Below are 21,737 nucleotides of genomic sequence, written 5' to 3'. Positions count from 1 at the left end.
TGTGGTAAGATTGGCACTTCTAGTGGCAACTATTGGGGGCTGGCTTGCCAACACATGTGGCTGTATTTGTAGGCTGTACTGCTGATGAACTGGTGGTGTGCTTGCATTGGTCAGTGTATGCTGTCCTAATCGGGGGAGAAACCTGGAGCTAGAGTATTTGCTGGTCACAGGTATTGTGCTGGAGGCAGAAGTGGCTACCATGTGACCACATATGCGGCACTTACAGGCAAAACTGCGTAACCTTTCCACAACATTGAATGGCTTTTGTAGCATTTGACTACAGATTTGCAAAGAAAAAGATTTACATTTTGAGAAATATTTTGACTTGAACTGAACTGTCTTACAGTTTTAACTGCACATAAATCTCTTTGAATATTATTTAAGCTATCATACTGATTCTGGAGCATTTAGTTAAAAACTAGGCGTTTTTCTAACCATGAACAAAGTTTAATACTCCTTACATCATTTGAACAATTAATGTTAGCCAGTGAAGCACAATGCCAGTATTCACCACTGAGTCAGGAACCAACGCCAACTTGCCTTGACAAGTTTCCTTTTAAAAATAAATAATTCTGCCTTCTAATGTCAGCCACCAGTCTTAAAGGGACAAATTTTGAAAATAATTATATTCATTAGACTTGAAACAGTTAATAAATTTAATTTTAATAAATGTGATTTTGGCGTTTAGTGCCAGAATGAAACTCACAAAATCGTTAATGATTTTTTTCCAACAGTCCCTTAATGAAACTTTTTAAGTAAAAATAAAGTGAGTTATTTTTTCCACATTCAGCATACTTTAGTTCTGATAAACTAAATTAATAGAAATTAATGAAGTACTATTAGTAAATATTAGGTACTTCAAATAAAAATTTAGTATTTTTAAGAACTGGCTACTACTATATTAATCCAAAGTTCACTTCGTTAGCTGAGTACCGAGTGCAGCTGACTGCCATGCTGAGGACCCTGGTGTATTTGCAAGTACTGCCAGGGATTTATCCTTGGTGGGAAGACTGTCCTTTTTGAACACAATAAAGCAGTGATTCATCATAGCATATGTTCAGCAATGCCTCACTAGGTTTGCAGATGTGTATTGCACTGGATGTCTGCAAAAGTGTTCTGCATTTCCTGTGCATTAGGATTTGGTGGCCTGTATTTGTGGAGCTGGCACCCTATAGCAAACCACTTGGCTCTCATTCATTGACATCAGGCAAATTTGGTGGGGAGGACATCCAGTTCATTATAAAGTTCCTCAAATCACTATATCTGATTCTGACCTTTGAAATGCACAGTTGTCCTACTGGAAGATACCAGAGGCATTGGGAAAGATGTCAACATGAATGGATGCAGGTGGTCTGCAATAACATTCACGTAGTCCACAGCCATCATGGTGCCTTTGGTTACCATGACAGGACCCATAGAGGCATAGGTCAATAATGTCCCCTGTAGTATAATACTGTTCCCACTGGCATGCATCCATGGCACAGTGATTGTTTTGAGTAGCCATTTGTCTGGAAGACAGTCTATTTTGACATGGTAATTGACAAAGTGTAATAAGAAATGTAGTTCATTCAAACTGGTGACATGTTTCCATGTCCAATCTTTACCTGTTATAATCATAACTGACTATGCACTGAACCTGGTTCAACAATGTGCACTGAATGATGTGCTCTAAAACATTTGTACCTGCACCAGCATTGTACTCTGTCATGAGATCTACCACAGATCACTGCCTATTCTTCTTTACAGAGCTCGAAAGTCTTTGACCACTTTATTCTATAATGAGGTACTGTGCATGACACACTTTGTCTCCTGTGGTTCCACCATGCTTCAACCACTTTCTATAGATACTCATTACAGCACCACATGAACAACTGATGCTCATTCCCATGCACAGGTGCATAGCAATCTGGATTTGTTGAAGTCTCTAATGTCACTGGATTTCCCCATTTGCTAGAATGACTCCCCATTCATCTCTGCTCCACTCATATAATCTCCTTACCATGTCAGTTGTTCATTAGACCACTAGGTGGCACGCAGTCTTATGGTGCTCATAATGCTTTGGCTCATCAGTGTCTACGAAGAACACTGGCCATATGATGAACACAGAGATGAAAAGATGGGAAGTATGATAAAAAGTAGGACTCCAAAGACATGGTAAGATAAGAAGTGGGGAGTGAAGGAAAGAAGAAACTAATGGCTCATAGACACTGAGAACATTAATAGAGAAGGATAATAAAACAACTGGAGTGGTTGGATGTCTGATGAAAGACACTGATTACGCCTTGAAATACCACTCTCTCTTCAGGATATAAGGATATGAAATAATGCCTACATACTACATATACTGAGAAGAATCTCTCAGTGTGTTAGTGTCCATAAAAAATGTTTGCACATTTTTTATTCTTTTGTTGTCTGTGGTCTTATTGGATAATTCTCTATCTCAATGCAGGTACAGACATAAATATGGAATCTCATAATACACCCCTCTGAACACTGCATAAAATCAATAATGAAGCTTCATAAAAAAGCCTTGTGGTACGTTTATATTGCTGCACACTTACCTTTTAATGTTATTTCTGAATAAGAAGGATGATAATAGTTTAAGATGATCTGAGATTACAACCTACACAACAATATACAGAAACAGTGCCAAAAGGTATTACATCCCTGTCCAAATTTCAGAGTTAAACTCTTTGCTTTTATGCCAAAATCCAACAAAAGGTGTCAAAGATGTTATCCAAGGTGTAAGGAGCTCAAAGTGTTAAAAATGAGCTTAAAACTTATTACATCAGACATCCTTTCTGTGAAATATCCAAATGTAGGTTCTTTGTATTCTTGTTAATAGCACATATAGCAAAACCTCAGTAAAATAATTTCATAATTATTTTCCCTTTCAAATTATCCAATACATACATGTACATAAAGTGCTCAAAAAGTTTTGAAGTGGAGCACTGAATGAAAGAATAAGTCTTATAAAACTACAAAAATAAAGTCAATGTGAAATGAAAACAAAAAACAACCAAAATGTAAATGCACTTTGTTTGAAAGTACATGTCAGTGAAATCAAAATCTCCTGCTCAGTAACTTTCAGTATCTTGTCGCTATGCCCCTTCCATTATAACATGCTCTTTAGCATCTGTCCAGTGTGTGATTGACACTCAGGCATGTTCCACTCTTTGGTTGCAGACTTCCTGAGGTAATTCAGTGTGCAGTGTATGATGAGTGTTCTTGCATTGACACACTGCGAGTCTCAACTGATATTAAGCATGCTCAATTTGGTTTCATTTCAGCAGATGCCACAAGACATTCCATTCCGTCCAATTCCTGCCTCATGGAGGAATGTATGCAAGGTGGGGGATAGTGTGCTCAGATATTATCTTATGGAATGACATAGTCATCACTAAAATTTTAACTGTAGAGCTGGGCAGTATGTTTGATTCACTTCTCTGCTAAACACATACCCTTGTATGTTTATGACATGCACTGGTACTGAGTTGCCTCCATGATCTTATTTGTTGGTGAAGAGCACCCAACACCATTGGCTGACATTCCATTTCCGAAATTTCCTTGCATGCCTTCTTTGTGCACCATGATACTGAGGGGGTGGGGGGGTGGGGGGTGGGGGGGAAGCTTGTACTGTTGTTTATAATGAATGAACAGAGGCCAAATTGATAATGTGGAGATTGTTGCACATTGTTTGGACTGATACAACTCTACTATATGTCACCAAAAAGGCAGTGTGGCTTCTGTTGAACCTTCTTTTGGGGCATAAACATGGGGCTGTTATCAACCCAAAGATTGGTCTGAAATACCACAGTGATTTGCTAGGCAGAGTCCAACTGGATATGGTATGCCACTACTTTCCATCCACATTTAAACAGACTGACTCACCCAGTTATAGATAGAACTACAGTATATGTGGACTAGGAACCACTGTTATGTTATCTATGAACCATGATGTGCAGGCAGCAGACTTGTATTGTTGACTATGGCTGATACTATGATGCAGATATTCAAAGTTCTATGTTTCATAATAGAGGCTGAATGTCTGAATGTTGTTGCTGTGGTAGATGCTAATTTGCCAGGTAATTTTGACCTTTCAAAAGTACTGATTTTTTGTTGTGTTGACTAACTTATTGTCATATTAACATCTTCAGTACAAATAGACAAAAAATCTAATGATTTTTACTTTATCACAATATTCTCAAAGTAAAAATGGTAAGTGTTTGTTTACAATGCTCAAGATTAAATTTTGTCAATGCTAGGATTTTTTCTATCATTTTTTACTTCTTTCCTCTTTGAAAATGATTCATCTATGTTAATTATGTGAAATGTTTCAGACTCTGTATTTGATTGTAAATTCCTCTTTAACTGGCTTGTTAAGTCAGTTCAAAGCTTGGTGGATAACAAAGTTACGTCGCTCTATGACGATTATGCCTGGTAAAGTACTGCTGTGTTCTGTTCAAACGAAATTTCAGTTTGAAGACAATGAAATATATTTAAAGAATGCCACTTTAGTAATCAAAATGGAGGAAAAGAGTACACAAAATAGCAAAAACGCTTAAGAAAATGGTTTTTTCAGTAGTTTTCGCTACTCTCTCTGGGGAGGTAGAAAGAAGAGAAAGAATGAACATAAATAAATGTAACATTTGTACACACACATGAAAAGAAATCCACTATTCTACAACTACCCTATTGATGATAAATTGTTGGAAACAGTATATACTATAAAACGTCTAGGAGTAATCAACCAGAGAGACTTTGAGTGGAACAACCACAAAAAACATATAGTAGGAAAAACAGATTCCAGGCTGAGATCATAGGAGGTATCTTAAGAAAATGCATCTCATTCATGAAGGATGTGGCTTTCAATATACTTGTTCAACTGATTCTTGAGAACTGCTCATCAATCTTGTATCCTTAGCAGGTAGGACTGGTAGAAGGGAGGGAGAAAATCCAATGAACGGTAATGTGTTGTGTCACAGGATCATTTAGGGGGCACAACAGGATTACAGAGATGTCCAACAAACTCAGTGATAGCTGTTACAAGAGAAGTGCTATACATCCTAGAGATGTTTACAATTGAAATTTTGAGAGAGCACTTTCTGAGACGAGGCGCACAACACATTACTTCCTCCCACATACACCTTGTGAAATGACCATATCAAGAAAATTCGAGAAGTCAGAGCTAATACAGAGGCTTACTGACAATCATTCTTCCCACGCATCATTTGAGAGAGGAACAAGAAAGGGGGGGGGGGGAGTTAGTGGTACCAAAAGTACTCTCTGCCTGCTTGTGGAGTATGATATAGATATAGATGAATAATAACCTGGAAATATGACACCCCTCTGGTACGCAATGTTGAGAGAGATGGGGAGGAAAGAGGAGAAAGAAGAGTGCTGAAATCTGACAATATATTACATATTTGGTACACAATGTTGAGAGAGAGAGAGAGAGAACTATGAGGTACTAGCAAGAATGGAAACCAAAGAATGGGGAATAATAAACAGGGATCAGCATGAATCTTGGAAATTCAAAACTGTGTGCCAGACCAGAACTTACACCTGTTCTGTTCCAACACACAGTTTTTATTTGCCAGGAAATTTCAAGTCTGCATGAACTCCCCTAAATAACAAAAATTTATTCTCAAAGAAATTAGCATATTTGTTCCTTTCAGAGTATCAAGAACCCTGGTACTGGCAAAAAATATGATTATTGCCTTTGATCATATTCAGTAATATACTGCCAACATTGTCAAAACATTTGGCTGCAGAATATAACCTCAATCAATGCTGTAAATTGGCTTATATGCAACAGGTGTGTTGTTCATGCTAAAAACATGGATTCTGCAACATGGCTGTGTTATTAGTTCATTTGCACTGGATGAAAAACTACTGAAGATGTCCCTGCTTTTTTTTTTATTATCCATGGAATTTACACCATGGCCTTTTGGTAAGGCACTTCATAAAGTTGTTTGAATATTGCTTTCTTTCCACCCCCCCCCCCCTCCCACCCCCTCACCACCCCAAAAGTCTTACAGGTCTGTAACAAGGTGTAAAATTTTCAGGAAACTAAATGACACATTTGGGGCATGTGGTCGTCCCCATGTAGGATGGCAGATTGATCCATTTGGACACTCCAGAGAGATGGCATCCATTTTTGCTCAGCTTGGGTATGATGGTGTCTTCTTTGCTAGATCAGACTATCAAGACCGTCAGAGGAGATACCAAACAAGGAACACAGAGATGATATGGCAAGGCAGTGCTAATCTTGGTATGAAAACAATATCTTTAACAATCAACACACTTTTGTATTAATGTCTTGTAGTATCATCTTAACCTCAGTTTTTGCTGATTAACACAAACTTAGAGATCAGATATTTATAATTTGTGTCTTTATTATGACCTGTTGATTTCTTTGGTGTGGTGTATTAAAAACAATGTTTCTTCCAGGTACATCATCCAGATTATTTGCAGCAACTTTCAATAACTCCTACTATCCACCAAGTGGATTTTGTTTTGACATAAACTGTGATGACTTGCCCATTATTGATGATCTGAAAAGTCCTGATTACAATGTTAAAACTAGGGTAAGCTGACAGATTATTCCTAGGGACTTTAGTAATACAAAATGTAGTGTCCTATTAATCAAAACAATCACTTTTAAGTGAACTGACAAAAATATATTTTACACTACAGTTTCATTATGTACATCAAACATGCAACTCAGCTGCAGCTATCTTCTTTATCTATATAATGAAACAATTGTTCACATGATTTCTTGACTGATGATTCCAGTCTACGTGCATACATTTTTTAACAGTGCTCACTGACAAAGATCCATATTAACTTATTCTTTGTTACTTTTCTGTATACAGGGTGTAACTAAATTCCCTTTATAGACTTTGAGGCCATGTAGTGGCATCCGAGACAATTAACTCATTTTCAGAAACATACTACTTTCTCACTACACTCAATGTACTGCAACACACTCTGACTCCTGGTGGTTGTTATATGGGTTCACTTACAATTAGGGTTCAATGTGATGATCACCAATGTCAGTATAGATACAATTCCTCCATACACGACATCAATCCCTGGTCCTCTACCATCTGTTGCAGTCACAACCTGCACCAATAGGTCTACCTCAGATCACACAGGGGTTTCGTAAATAAGGATGTCATGACCCCAGAGATAGTAGTCTAGTGGCTTCAAATTGTAAGAACATGTAGTCCAAACAACTGGGCCACAACGACCTATCCCATTTTGCCCAAATCTCTAATCCAGATGATCTCAGACTTCAAGTGAAAAATGAGATGGTGCTGGAACCACAATTTTTTATGCACAAGCAGTGGCACGGCTTTCAAGAACCACACTAACATCCAATGTACTGACATAATCCTGTGTCCTTGGCTGAGCTGCCAAAGTTGTGCCCATCTCCTCAAAGCTCCCATAAAACTACCTTTCTGCTATTTTCCCTACAGAGATCAAGCAAATTTCATAATTTTGTAAGTAAGATGCATAAAAATGAAGCACAGTGAAACCAACAATCTAGTGAGATTTGATACAAGCCCCTTCCCTTGGTATGGCCCTGTCTGCAGGTGAATGCAGTGGGAGGGATTTATAAGTGTGGTGCAGGCATAATAGAGCATTCTGGTTAACTTTTCCACATTATGGTTTCACCTGAATTTGTTATCCACCTGAATGCTTTGAAATTCCAAACACAGAATTTAATTTAGTGGGTTTAATCTTTGTTTCCTGTCATTCTGACAACATGTGGGAATCTCTCATCCTGGGTTCTGAGCGACCTGATCCTCCTTCCTAACATTCCATAAATCATTTGTCTTTCCTCCCTGAAGGAGGAAATTATCATTCTCAAAATTATGAACAGCTTCTTTTTTCTCATTTTCAAGTGTGTCTATCACAACAACTGGAATTTCTCCTTCCAGAAGTAAATTCTGGTCAGCCATCCTGTCTATTTGTAAAGTTATGACATAAGTTTGGTAAGCTATTTGCCATGAACCAATTGTAAGTCCGTTCCATTATTCCACTTGCTGTATCTGGATTGGATGTGTTTGGGCCCTTCATCAGTATACTTGTATTATCAACAAATTTAACAGTTTTTGAAGAGTTCTCCAATGGCTTTGGTCAGAATTATTCTTGCTACTGTAAAGTATGGCCGGGTAGTAGTAGCAAGTACAAGAACATTGGGAAATGAGACTAGTTTGATAGTTTGATCCATGGAGATTACATGAACTAGTCAGTGACTGAAGAAGTACTGGCAGTGCTATGAAGTACAGCATTGAGATATTGCAACCAAATATATAACTTTTCAGTTGTGCCATCATTTCATACTTGATGATCTTGGATGATAAATTATCCCCATTGAGTCAATCTGACAAATGAATTCCTCACAAATGAAGATATATAAGACAGTTACACTGAACGGAAAAGCCAGTGAGATCTCCAGAACTGATTCATATACAGTATGCATTGAGTAGCAAATTGCAGCCCACAACCAAGTACTCTTTCATGCTCTTGGTTCTCTGGAATGGAGATCAGCCATCAGCAGAACTCTTGAACCACCTCAAAGAGAGTATTCCACATGACTCCCAGTCATGCATGGGAGCCAGAAGTCATCATACTCTCTAACTGTTTGGCTGTCATAGAAGAGAGTTTCCATTTATCTTCCCCAATAGTGTATCTTCAGTTTCAGAACATTTTCAGCCACATTTCCATATGCCAAACACTGTGTTATTAAGCTTTACATTTATCTGTAGGTCTTCTAACATGCAGTTTATGAAATATTCTCTCATGTATTGGTGATGTTACTCTTCTGGATAGTACTGTACCTTTACATGATTTTTTACAACAACAGTTCAAATACCAAATGCAAGCTCCCAATTGTGAGAATACTATTTTATTTTTGTTCATTATTAATAATATTTTGGTCACTTCTCTGCAGATGATTAATACCAATACGAAACAATGACTGTGTGCTATTAGTTACTTGGGCCAATTTCAGTAATTTTTAAGCTATGTTGTGTACTAGTGATGTGTAGTGATTTTGTTAACTGCTGCAAGCCTCAGCTTACAGCTGATATTAAGAAAGTCATAAACTTAATTACTTAATTTTGTTTGTGCCAGATCTCAGATTTTGTTGCATATATAGAAGAGCAGGCAACACATAGGAAGACTGACCACATTCTTGTCACAATGGGAGGAGATTTCCATTACCAAGAAGCTGCAGCTTGGTTTGTCAACTTGGACAAATTAATAAAGTAAGTGGTAACTGCATGGTAGAATACACATACTAGTGTTAAATAAAATCTAATTGATTAATACAGTAGAGTTCACCAAAACAGAGATTAAAAAAGATGTTGAATCTCAAGAGTTCATAATAAGCAGAAAAATTTACAATATGCAAACGAGAGGTGCAGATGGTGTAATGAAGGAAATATTGCTTAATAATTTGGGTGAAGAGACACAACATGGACAACAGGGGCAGGAATTAACAGTTTGGAATCTGGGATGGGTAAATAGAAATGCTTTCCCAGTTCCTATACCTGTCCTTTGAAAAGGTTACTTCCTTCCTCAACGAAGAATGATGATAAGGCAGGGAAAGGTTGGTAAAAAGGGGCAGGCCACTAAGATTTTAGGTTGACAGAAAACTATCTGTTGGCTGACACCTTTTTTTTGCTGTCTATTTGAAAGGCACCTCGTTTATTTTCTGTAGCTGTTGTGTGAATCAATGATCACATTGGTCTCCAGCTTTGCGGGATCTTATAAGGCAGCCACAGTAGTCTTAAATATATACATATACTGAAGGAGAAGCTGCAATATTAAGGACCTTAAAACAATTTCAATAAGATTCTTTCCTATCTTTTTAAAAATGATCCAAATAGTTTTACTTTGTGGTGTGAATATCTTTTCTATCTTTGTGATAGAATTTCCGTTTATGTGAGTTCTTATTACATATAGCCTACAATTTGAAATGCTCATGGTGGACAGTGCACAAGGGCTTTTCACTGGCATACTGCACCAGTTGTTTCATCATAAATATTAACTGAGTGAGGTGGTGCAGTGGTTAGCACACTGGACTCACATTCGGGAGGACGATGGTTCAATCCCACATCCAGCCATCGTGATTTAGGTTTTCCATGATTTCCCTAAATTGCTCCAGGCAAATGCCAGGATGGTTCCTTCAAAGGGCATGGGTGACTACCTTCCCCATCCTTCCCTTATCCGATGAGACCGATGACCTCGCTGTCCGGTCTCCTCCCCCAAAACAACACAACCACAGAATTATTAATTACTGGGAAACATTTTAATCTGTTGTTTCCATTTTAGTTCCATGTCTAGTTGCCTACTGAAATTTAGTACATATTCTGTTTGAAGCCTATAAGCTACTGAGGCACAACACATCACGTTGCTTACATTACTGTTAATGTCTGCCAATTGTCAGAGGAGTTGTGTAAATATAAAATAAAAAGTAGCAGATAAGCAGCAAAGACAAATCTAGTAGGTACCTAACATTTGTCTGAGGAAGTAATACGTTTTTTCCAAAGTATTTCTTCCCTGAAAATTCTGCAATGCTTCTGTTGGTATAAATAGATTGTATTTGCAAGAATACTTTCACATGTAAATGATTAGACACAGTAACTAAACTTGATTATTACTGAGGCTCAAAGACCATGCCTCAGTAACAAAACACCAATGTAAATAAACTGATGATGAACATCTGTGGAGAAATATATTTATGATTTAATAATATTTTTACCAGGTATGTGAATGATTTGCAAGCAGATGGAGGTAGACTAAATGCATTGTACTCAACACCATCATGCTACTTGAAAGCTGTTAATGAAGCAAATACAACATGGGAACTAAAAGAAGATGATTTCTTTCCTTATGCCAGTGATTCTCATGAGTACTGGACAGGATATTTCACTTCTAGAGCCACTAGCAAATATTTTGAAAGACGAGGAAATAACTTCCTTCAGGTAAGTAAAAATGTAGATTGGAAGGAAAATCTTAAAACGTATTTCAAAGTTTCAAAATATCCCACAATTTTGAGAAATAAATACCTCTTACAATGCAAACAAAATTACTGCAGGTCTGCAAACAACTATATGCCTTGGCAGATGTTGAAGACACCTATAGTGAAGATTTAGATAATTTACGAGAAACCATGGGAGTCCTTCAGCATCATGATGCCATCACGGGGACAGCAAAACAGAATGTGGCCGATGACTATAATCGCATGCTTTATGATGGATTTCAGGGTTGCGGAAATATTGTTGACAGGGCACTGAAGTAGGTAACAAATTTGTTAGAATATCTTCACTCTTGGGAGAACAAATATGTAAAAAATTACATTATGGTGAAATACAGAACAGTTTGTACTTTTGTTATAATAGTGAACAAGAAATAGAAGTATTTTTGGCAAATAAATGCTATTTCCATTCACAGAAAGATCTCTTCAGGTGGCAATTCCACACTTTCATTCTCATCATGCCTCCTGAGCAACATAAGTCAGTGCGATATATCTGAGACCTCTGAGAATTTTGTGGTGACTGTGTATAATCCATTAAGCCAAGTATCATCCTACTATGTCAGGCTTCCTGTGCAAAATGGAACATATGCTGTGCAAGATGCTGATGGTAAGTAACTAAGTGTTGCATTACTATTATTATTATTATTAGTAGTAGTAGTAGTTGTAGTAGTTGTTGTTGTTGCTGTTGTTGCTGTACATAGAATATTAGTCATTCCTCAATGGCAAATATTCATTGACCCTGCAGTATTTACTTCTTTCACTCTATTACTTCCTCTCATTACTGCTACATACTGTTACTCACTGCAGCAGTACACACCTTACATGGAAATAATCTTGTTACTTGTCTTTAGTAGCTTCAAGAGCAATGTCAGTCACCAATGTTCTGGATAAGACTCAGACATTAATTTATTGGATTATTAAAATATAAATTGTCATATATTTCCTGAATATTTTAGTTGAAATTCATAGGATAGGGAAAAACAAAATATTAGTCATAAATTGTAGTCAATATTTCAAACAAATGCTCGCTTCAATATCAACTGAATGGTGTAGAGAATTCTCATCCAAATGGCTCCCTCCTGCATAGGGTCTTTAGTAAAACATTCAAACTGTACCAAAGATGGAGTGCTAGAGAGTAAGTTATGAATGCAAGAGACAGCAGATTGAGAATAGCATTGCAAGGTTTTTTTTTCCTTTTTTTCCCTTTTTTTCCTTCTTTGAAGTTTAAAGCTAGTCCATTTATGGAAAACCAGTTAAAATTTTTCACAAAATCTAGCATTCACTATCTCTACTGTTGATCCTTCCCTGCTCAGTTGACAACAATAATTTTATCACAGGAAAAGAAAGAAATCAACTACTTGGCCCAAATAAAATGAATGATCATTGACATGGAGCAAGAAGCAATTATAAAGTCATGAGGATTGCAGATTGCCAATTGTAATTTCTGCTCCTGCACAAGTTCTGGTGTCCTCCTTTGAATTACTTTAACAAACCTAGTGTAAAATTACAAAACACATTCTTAAATGAGAACTAAGTCATTCATGTGCTGAACCATGTGTTCATTAAAATGTAACCTCTCCAAAAAAATTAACTTGGAATAAAAGGAGAATTGTACAGGTGTGTGAATGATGTTGATATGGATTAAACTGGATTCAGACTTATTGATTTTGAGCTTCTGTGTCAGGCTATAAAGTTTTCATGTTTAGGTGTTAGCTGTAAAGATACAGAATGCATGATTGTTTTTGATGAAAGAAGAGCAGGAACAGCTTGTGATTTTAAATTAATTTCTAATTCATGTGGCTATGAATTTTCATTTTCCTCCTCCAAAAAAACTGACACTGGTACCAATGACAGCAGTTTTAGATTAGCATATACTCTGAGATGCCTTGGACATGACAGGAAAGGTGGTAATTTATTGTGTGGCTTTCTGAACATGCCTCCACCTTGTGCAAGGTCTGAAAAAGAAATATAGAAATGTCTGATGCTGTAAGCTATATGGCCAAAGTTTCTATGAAGAAAACAATGGATGAATTGGTGAAAATAAACCAAAAAGAAATAGATCCTCGGGTAGACATACATGACAGTGAATTTCCTACAAATGTTAGTGACCTGTGTGTGTCTGTACATGGGTCCTGGCTCAAAAGGGGTCACATACCTATGTATGGAGTTGCATCTGTTATTGTTATTGAATCAGGTTAAGTTTTAGGTGTATAAATAATGTCTAAGTACTGCCACCAGTATACAGCACAGAAAATGTCCAACAATGAAAAGACAGTGAGAAACTGTAGCAAGAAAAGCATGCAGTAGCATGCCCTAAAAATAATAGTGGCTCAAGTGGGGGCATGGAGGCTGCTGCAGTTGCGAGGATGTTCTTCAGATCTGGGGACCAGTGTGGTGTTAGATATACTAAATATCTTAGTGACAGGGACTCCATTTCATTCAAAGCTGTAACAGATAAAACTGTGTACAATACAATAACACAAAAGTTGGAATGTGTTGGCCACATCCAAAAAAGACTTGGTGGTAGGCTTCATTGCTTGCTGAAAGAGAAGAAAGGTGAAGTACTTGAGGATGGAAAATCACTAGGAGGAAAAGGCAGGCTGACTCAAAGAAATTGATTCATTTCAGTTATTTTATGGGAGAGCTATCAGAAAAAACACACATAATTTAGAGGAAATGAGGCATGCTGTGTGGGCATTTTTTTCCACAAACTATCAACTGACCAAACACCAATGCACAATTTGTATCTGAAAGATGATTTGCATTCAACAAGAGAAATGAGACATATTTAAAAAGGGAAATGGATAGGTTAAAGTTAGATATAGTGGGAATTAGTGAAGTTCAGTGGCAGGAGGAACAAGACTTTTGGTCAGATGAATACAGGGTTATAAATACAAAATCAAATAGGGGTAATGTCGGAGTAGGTTTAATAATGAATAAAAAAAATAGGAGTGCGGGTAAGCTACTACAAACAGAATAGTGAACGCAATATTGTGGCCAAGATAGGCTCGAAGCCCATGCCTACTACAGTAGTAAATGTTTATATGCCATCTAGCTCTGCAGATGGTGAAGAAATTGATGAAATGTATGAAGAGATAAAAGAAATTATTCAGGTAGTGAAGGGAGATGAAAATAAACTGTTGCCTCATCTAAGAAACAACAGAGCGATTCACATTAAGCCATCAGGCCACTTCAGTTTGTGACTCTCCTGCTTCCATTCTTCCTATGCCATACAGTGCTGTGACTGTGTAAAAAGTACTGTGGATGTGGGACAACCATGCAAACACTACCCCACTTTTTTTTAAGTGCCCTGATGTCATTGCTGATGCAGTTGTCCATTGATCAGAACGCCATCTTCCATGCAGAAAATGATCGCAATGACATCTGTTGACAGTCTGTATGATTATATTGTGAATTAGACACAGGACAATGAAACAGCAGTTTGTTGCTTTAATTCTGAACACCACTCTTCATGTAATAGAAAGAAATATTTGTTATGACAGTGCTGCTCAAAGAAAACTGTTTTTATGTCAATATTTGTGCAATATATTAATGATTAATTCCACTGAAATTTAAGAGTATTTGAATAGTGAATGTGTGCTTTAAATGACACAGTCACAAACAATGGATAGTCATCAGTGGGGGAACTTTATAACAGTTACTAAATACTTTCATTCATAAATTAGTGTGCAAGTTTTTACTAGCCTCACAATAGAATCTGTAAGTAAAAACTTTGATATTATTGTTTTGAAAATTTGCATAATATGTACAATATGCGTGTACTCAGAAAACATATTAAGTTTGTGGATTGACTGTTTCACATGTTTTAACATGTAAATTACTTTTATTATTACATTTTAATATTAATACTCTTTACTGCAGGTAATCAGCAGTTAATACAGTTGGTACCAGTCCCAGACTCTGTTTATGATATTCCTGGAAGAGAAAGTAATGCAACATATGAAATTGTCTTTCAAGCTCAAGACATTCCAGCATTAGGCTACAGGTCATATTATGTGTCAAGTACTAGTCAATCACGGCAACAATTAAGTATTCTAGCAGAAAACAGTACTTCTATTGGAAATGATGTAAGCTGAAAAAAATTGAATGAATGCAGATAAGAATATCAATTGAAGGTAACTCTAATGCCACTTCTGTCAACAGCACTTGCAGGTACTTTTGAATGATACTCAAGGGACTGTAAAGTCCATAGTAATCAATGGAACAGAGATTGCACTCAACCAAAACTTCTACTTTTATAAAGGATGGATAGGAAACAATGCAGAATCATACAACAGGTCATCTGGTGCTTATATATTCCGACCAAATGGATCTGATGCTCTAACAGTGTCCGAAACTGCAACGGTAAAAATATACAAAGGTTAGTAATAATGAGTAACTTGCAGAATGTAAATGCACAATTTAAGAATTTTGTGTGGAGTTTAATTTACAAAAATTTAAAAATTTTATAAATACATAGTTAAACAGAAAATCAACACACATGCAGTAGTCACATTACTTTATTCATAGCCTATAATCAAGCATATAAAGCAATACTTTAGAAAATTGTGAACATCATAATCATCCAAAACTTTTTTATGCACGCACAATGTAAAAGTAAGTTTTTATATTCATTTCATCCAACATATTCCAACACTTTCATTAAATACATATACGTTTCAGATTATGAATGGTAGACTTCTTCCTTATACACTCCATCATACTTAAATTAATGAGTTAATTAATATTAAGATACCATGTTTCCAATTATTTTTTTAATACTGATTTTCATCTTTGCAGGTGATCTTGTAGAAGAAATACATCAAACCTTCAATGACTGGGTTAGTCAAGTTATCAGAGTTTACAAGGATGAAAATGACATTGAATTTGAGTGGCTGGTTGGGCCTATTCCTATAGAGTATGTATTGCTCTGGTGTTGAATACCAATGAAATTTGTTGTATTGTGAGTTATATACAACAAATTCTTTTTTCTACTTACAGGGATGGAATAGGAAAAGAAGTAATTTCACGTTTTAATACAGATCTGTTTAATGATGAAACATTTTACACTGATTCAAATGGCCGGGAAATGTTACAAAGGCGAGTCAATTATCGACCTACATGGAATTATTCCGTAGAGGAGCCTGTCTCAGGGAATTACTATCCCATCACATCCAAGATAGTAATAAGAGATGATAGTAAAGGCTTAGAAATGGCTATTCTGAATGACAGATCACAAGGCGGTTCCAGCCTCCAAAATGGTGAAATTGAAATAATGGTAAGCTGTAAGAAAATACAATGTTAAACTAAAAGAAATGAATTTTGTCAGTCATAACTAATTTTTATTTCCTTATCTAATTTTAAAAAATTAAGGGCAAAACCAATACCTTTTGACCTTCAGTTCATCACAATACACTGCTGCCTCCACTTGCATTTACATTTACTGACGGAACTTGATGTGTAGATTATTTATTACTGTCCTACTTGTAAATTTTTACATCTGTTATTAGTAGAGGAAAGTGCCATAAAATGAGATACCATGAGGGAAAAATTCTACTGTGTTTACAATTTTTTAATTATAAGTTTCATGTTTTTGCAAGTTAACATTACAAACTGTTAACTTAACTATGTTTCCTTAAAGAAAATTATATTACACTTTATATGATTATTACAGTGTATTATTAGAAAACGTACAGTGTCATCTCATGAGAGTAATTGGGCAAACTGACGTATTCGTATATCTTCTATAGATATCAACTTTTATTTGAAAACATTAGACGTAAACATCATAAAAGTGTGGGTTATCAAGTTATAGCTAGGCTATTAAACACTCATAGTTTCTTTCATTACATTATGTAGGCATTTACGTGCCTCCAACGTTTGCTTGTTGAATCAATTGCTAGTTTCATTCCTCATGGATAACTCAGATGCCAATTTCATTACATCACTCAACGTAAGTCAACATAGTCTGGATTCAAGTTCTTTAATGTGCTGTAATAGCTCAGTTTATAGTTATGCTGGAACCTAAACCTTTATTAACTCCAAAAAATAGCTTATTCTTGCCTTGTACTCTCCTTAAAGTAGCCTCTGATCACTAAACATTTTCGAGGCATGCTGCCAACTCATTTCCTTGTTATCAGCATCAATAACCTTCTGCATGCTCTTTGAATTCTATGACTTGAGGTTAATAATTCTGTTATAGTTGCCATCATTACTTAGGAAATAACAATAAAATCATAATAATAATAATAATAATAATAATAATGAACAATATTTTAATTTACCATAAATCAAAAGGAATGGAATGACAGGAAGCATAAATTGTGTTTGCCATTGAAATTACATACCTATGTCATTTTACCTCCTTCATGGTAAGTCATTTTATTTGCTTACAGCATTCCATGTACAAGGTCACTGCTCATAAAAACCAGACTCTATATACTCAGAAATATGCTTAAAATGATTGCAAAGGAAGTGTTTACTCATCTTCTATGTTAAAAGAATTAAAACCAAACTATCCAGCTGCAGTATTCCACAGAAGAACAACTGACACATCTTCTAAAACCTGATGTGTATGGATTCTTTTCATCTAAGCAAACAGCCTTGCCATTTTTGTGTGATACTGTCATCATTAAAAAAAAGAAAGTAAGAAAGAAAACAGTACCATAAAGTGCTGCCTTTTGTGGCATTAAAAAGACACATGAAGTGTGTCATTTTACCAGACTATGTCATTGTACGACACTTTCCCCTTCATGACATATATTCTGATGAATCTGATGTTTTGTTTCACAATAAGTACAAGACTGACACACAAAAGACTACAATATTCTCAGATTATTCACTAAAATAATATATTAATTTCTGGAAGAGAAGGTAATGCCTTTAAATCCTTGTATAATGGGATCATCCATTATTGCTGTGATTTTCACATATCAGCTGAACTGAGCAGTGGACATCCATTCCACACTGTTTCATTCTCATTGTGTCCTCAGTTAAGCCATTACAAGGAAATCAGCACAACTCCAAAATGAAATGAACAACTATTTTGCAATTTGTAAGCTGTCTCTTCTTTAGTGCATGATCTATAGTTTCCTGTAATTGTTAATTACAAGGCATAACAAATTCTTTACCAATATGTGAGATAATGCTTTATTTAATTTCATAACCACATGCACAGATATTCCCTGATATTTCTGTGAAGTCACTGGTTTCAGGTGTTTATTGTTCTTGATCCAAAACCTACTAAATTTTAGTTTTGTTTTTGAAACATATTACCATATCATACACTAAAAAGTGAAAATTTAAGAAATAATATAAATGTAGATTAACTTTTATTACACCCAACTTGAAATTTTCAAAGATATTAGGCAGATCATTCTAAATAAACAATAAAAACACACCTATAATATAATTTCCCTTTCTAGCTGTAACAAAATTCTCATGCAGAATAGACGATATCACATAGTTTTGATGAGTTATTCTGCAAAGTTGCTGAGCCTCCTGCATTACATTGTTCACTTTGTGCAGTTTGCCATTTTCTTGGGACTGTTAAATGTTGGTTTTTGGAATTTTCATGGAGCTTCATTCTGCCCTTGTTGAGAGATGCAAACTCCTCCTCTTGAGAGAGACCACTTGGAAAGTCAATTGTCTTCACTAAACAGGAATGCCTCCTTCATATTTTATGCCTTGTAAAAATGTGGTGGACTGCAATTCTCCTTCATTTGTCCATATCTGTGTAATTCATTGTTCAATACATTATTTCATTTGTTCATTTATGGAAGATATGGTGTCCAGTGATGAATATCCTGATCAACACATCATTTCACTTGTTTATTTCCAGAAGATATGGTGTCCATTGATGAACATCATTGGAATCAAATAATTTAAAGTATGCATTGATCAATTTCTGTACTGTTCCTTTTCTAGGTAGTTGTGAGCTAACTGAAACTCTTTGTATCTAGCTCCAGGAAAATTCCTGAGCACTAAGTATACAAAAGCTATGACTTTTGGTTCTAAATTATGATCATAGTTATTTTATAAAACCCATCTTTATGATAAGATGTCTGTTGCTTGAATTGTGTTATTGCAATGACACAAATTTTGTACAACTATCTTGCTAGGTAAAATTTCATGCACTGCAGCTTAAGTAAAATATCATCAAAAGCTTTCATGCTGAAGATTGGAAATATGGATCATAATTCACTTCTAGTGTGAACTTCAAATCAGTCTCAAAATTTTAAAAATGTTTGTATGTTCATACAAGGCAACATCCCTCATTCTCAATCTGTACTCAATTTTTATGATGAGGTGGCAATGTCTTAGAAGAATAAAGACTAGGTCAAAAACATCTGTGAATTCCACCAAGAACAACAACTGTTCACAACATCCGTCACTGCACATCAGAAGTTTAAAAACATATCACTACACATCAGAGGTATAAAATTATAAACAGCTACCATTTGACATCAGTGCAGTGACATAATTCTTTCAAAAACAAAGTTCACAGATTGTTAGATGTCATGTGTATTTAATTTTTATTACATTTCAGTATATTTAACAACTATTGAGTAACAAGTTATTCAATTACACCACTTTCTATAAAGTTTGTCAAAATCAGGAAGGCACTAAACATAAGTTTTGTCACCCACTACACGTAATTGTGAGTCAGCCAAGACAGCTGACTCTCCCCATGGATTGCACCATGCTACTACTCATGATTTACTATAGCTGACCTGGAGTCATTCAAATTTTACCTGTCGGGCAAGACACAAAATAAATGAACATTTCTTACAGAGTAAATTATTAAGAGTACACACTTTAGTTCTCCACCTTGGTAACTGAGTGGTCAACTTAGATGGCTGCTATGTGAGGGATCCAGGTTTGATTTCCGGAACTGACAAGCAATTTTCCTTGGTGGAGAACTGGTACAAAGTGTACTCAGCCTTGCGATGCCTCTCAAGGAGCTACTTGAATGCAGTGTAGCAGCTTCAAGATCTGGAAATTTGGCAAAAAGGCTGGGAGTGTGGTGGTGACCAGTGTCTTACTGCTTTTTACAAACTTTGCAGAAAGTGGTGTAATTTAATAACTTGGTACTCAATGGCTACTACATACACCAGAATGTCATAAAAATTAACTATGCACACCCTCCAAGAATCTGTGAATTTGTTTTTGAAACAATTCTGACACTTCATTGATGTCAAATGCTGGTTGTTTATGTTTTTATACCACCCATTAGCATTGTGGATGTTTTGAACAGTTGTTGTTCTTGACTGCCACTCAGTATTTTTTCATTTACAAAGTTACTCCAAAATATTTTCAGCTGTTGCCACTGGGTTAACTTCATGTTGACTGTATTTATTGAATCTCACGTAGCCCACACACATACATATAATTTCATTTACTACTGGAAGCGATACAGATCTTAAGCACCATTCCATTGATTCCTGGCTTGGATCGCTGACTTCAAGAGATAAAAACTTGATTTAAAGCTCTCAGGCATCCAGCTAGGTGGTAGTGTTAAGATATCATGACATTTCAATGAATGTAATACACATTATCTTCTGGTGAAGCATCAATATTTGCAGATGTGCCAATATTTATATTAGTGGTGCGCACCCTCCACCTAACTGCAAGTAGCTGGGTCTGGTAAGAGGTGGGGATGCAGTGATGGGTGATCTGGCTTTGCTTAAATCTCTGTATGAATATGTTGGATGCATTTCGCATGTTGGGCAGCACTGGTTGCACTATTATTGTATTGCAGCTAATGTGGCATTCCACACTCAACTAAGTTCATAAACTTCATCCTTATTGATGAGGTTCTTTCTATGGATTCATTGATAATGATGTCACAGTAGCTGGTTTCTGGGCAATTGGTTATCTTGATGTTAGAAGTGTGATCTTCATTTATGTTCTTCTCTGCCATTGCAGATTCCTCTGTTTGTCCCAGTCTTATACACCTGATGTGTTCCTCACAGCATTTTAATATACAGTAGTGTGTTTGCCCAATCTGCATTCACATAGGACGCTGTATGTCCCTGCCAGTTTTGGTGGGTCTGTCACAGAGGAGCGCCTTAGGCAGCGATTGGATGATCGTTTTGATGATGTATTCACAAAGCAGCCTTGCCTTGCAGTTTTGGCTGAAAGCAGCAACCAAGTAAGGAAGGAATGTAAGTCTCTTGCCTCCTTCACCTTCTTACATGTTTTCTGCATATTTTCTTTTCTTGAAAGCTATCTAATCTGTGATACACTATATCCATAAATATCTATATCCATAAATAAAGGCCTGCATGCATTTTCTCTCTTCTTCTTTATTAGTACGTTCAAGAAAGGGGACATCCTTTCTCCTCTACTTCCATTGTGAATGCAGTGTTTGTATGAATGCTGTAAAGGTGGTTGAGAAACTTGTTCGCGCCTGTCTCCCATGTTCCCACACCACAAATGTATCATCAGCACAGTCAAAGAAGTACTTGTGTTTTTAATGATCAGTTTGAAGTGCCACATCCTCAAAACAGTCCATGTAGAGATTTGAAATCCTAGGTGCCAGTAGGGATCCCACGGCACCATGATCAAATTGTTCACAAAACTCCCTGTGGTATTCGAAATAGGTGGCAGTCAGTGTATGCACGCTTAAAAAAGGTTAACGATTTGCAGCTCAAAGTATTGAGCTAAGAGCAACAAGGAG

General features: G+C 36.2%; 1 protein-coding gene across 1 annotated transcript in view; it reads left to right on the top strand.

The window, feature by feature from the left end:
• The window catches only part of LOC126336948 (lysosomal alpha-mannosidase-like), a 78,588-nt gene that overhangs the window by 26,146 nt on the left and 30,705 nt on the right, over nucleotides 1-21,737 (top strand). Inside the window, exons 5-14 of the mRNA XM_050001152.1 lie at nucleotides 6,069-6,274; nucleotides 6,454-6,590; nucleotides 9,148-9,281; nucleotides 10,784-11,003; nucleotides 11,117-11,316; nucleotides 11,473-11,663; nucleotides 14,939-15,144; nucleotides 15,221-15,437; nucleotides 15,857-15,974; nucleotides 16,058-16,334. Coding sequence (XP_049857109.1) covers nucleotides 6,069-6,274; nucleotides 6,454-6,590; nucleotides 9,148-9,281; nucleotides 10,784-11,003; nucleotides 11,117-11,316; nucleotides 11,473-11,663; nucleotides 14,939-15,144; nucleotides 15,221-15,437; nucleotides 15,857-15,974; nucleotides 16,058-16,334 — 1,906 coding nt within the window. The remainder of the gene's footprint in view (nucleotides 1-6,068; nucleotides 6,275-6,453; nucleotides 6,591-9,147; nucleotides 9,282-10,783; nucleotides 11,004-11,116; nucleotides 11,317-11,472; nucleotides 11,664-14,938; nucleotides 15,145-15,220; nucleotides 15,438-15,856; nucleotides 15,975-16,057; nucleotides 16,335-21,737) is intronic.

Source organism: Schistocerca gregaria, chromosome 1 (genome assembly GCF_023897955.1).
Source record: "Schistocerca gregaria isolate iqSchGreg1 chromosome 1, iqSchGreg1.2, whole genome shotgun sequence".
NCBI classification, from domain to species: Eukaryota; Metazoa; Arthropoda; class Insecta; order Orthoptera; family Acrididae; genus Schistocerca; species Schistocerca gregaria.
Note: the sequence above shows the minus strand (reverse complement) of the source record. Positions and strands in the feature narration are given on the sequence as shown.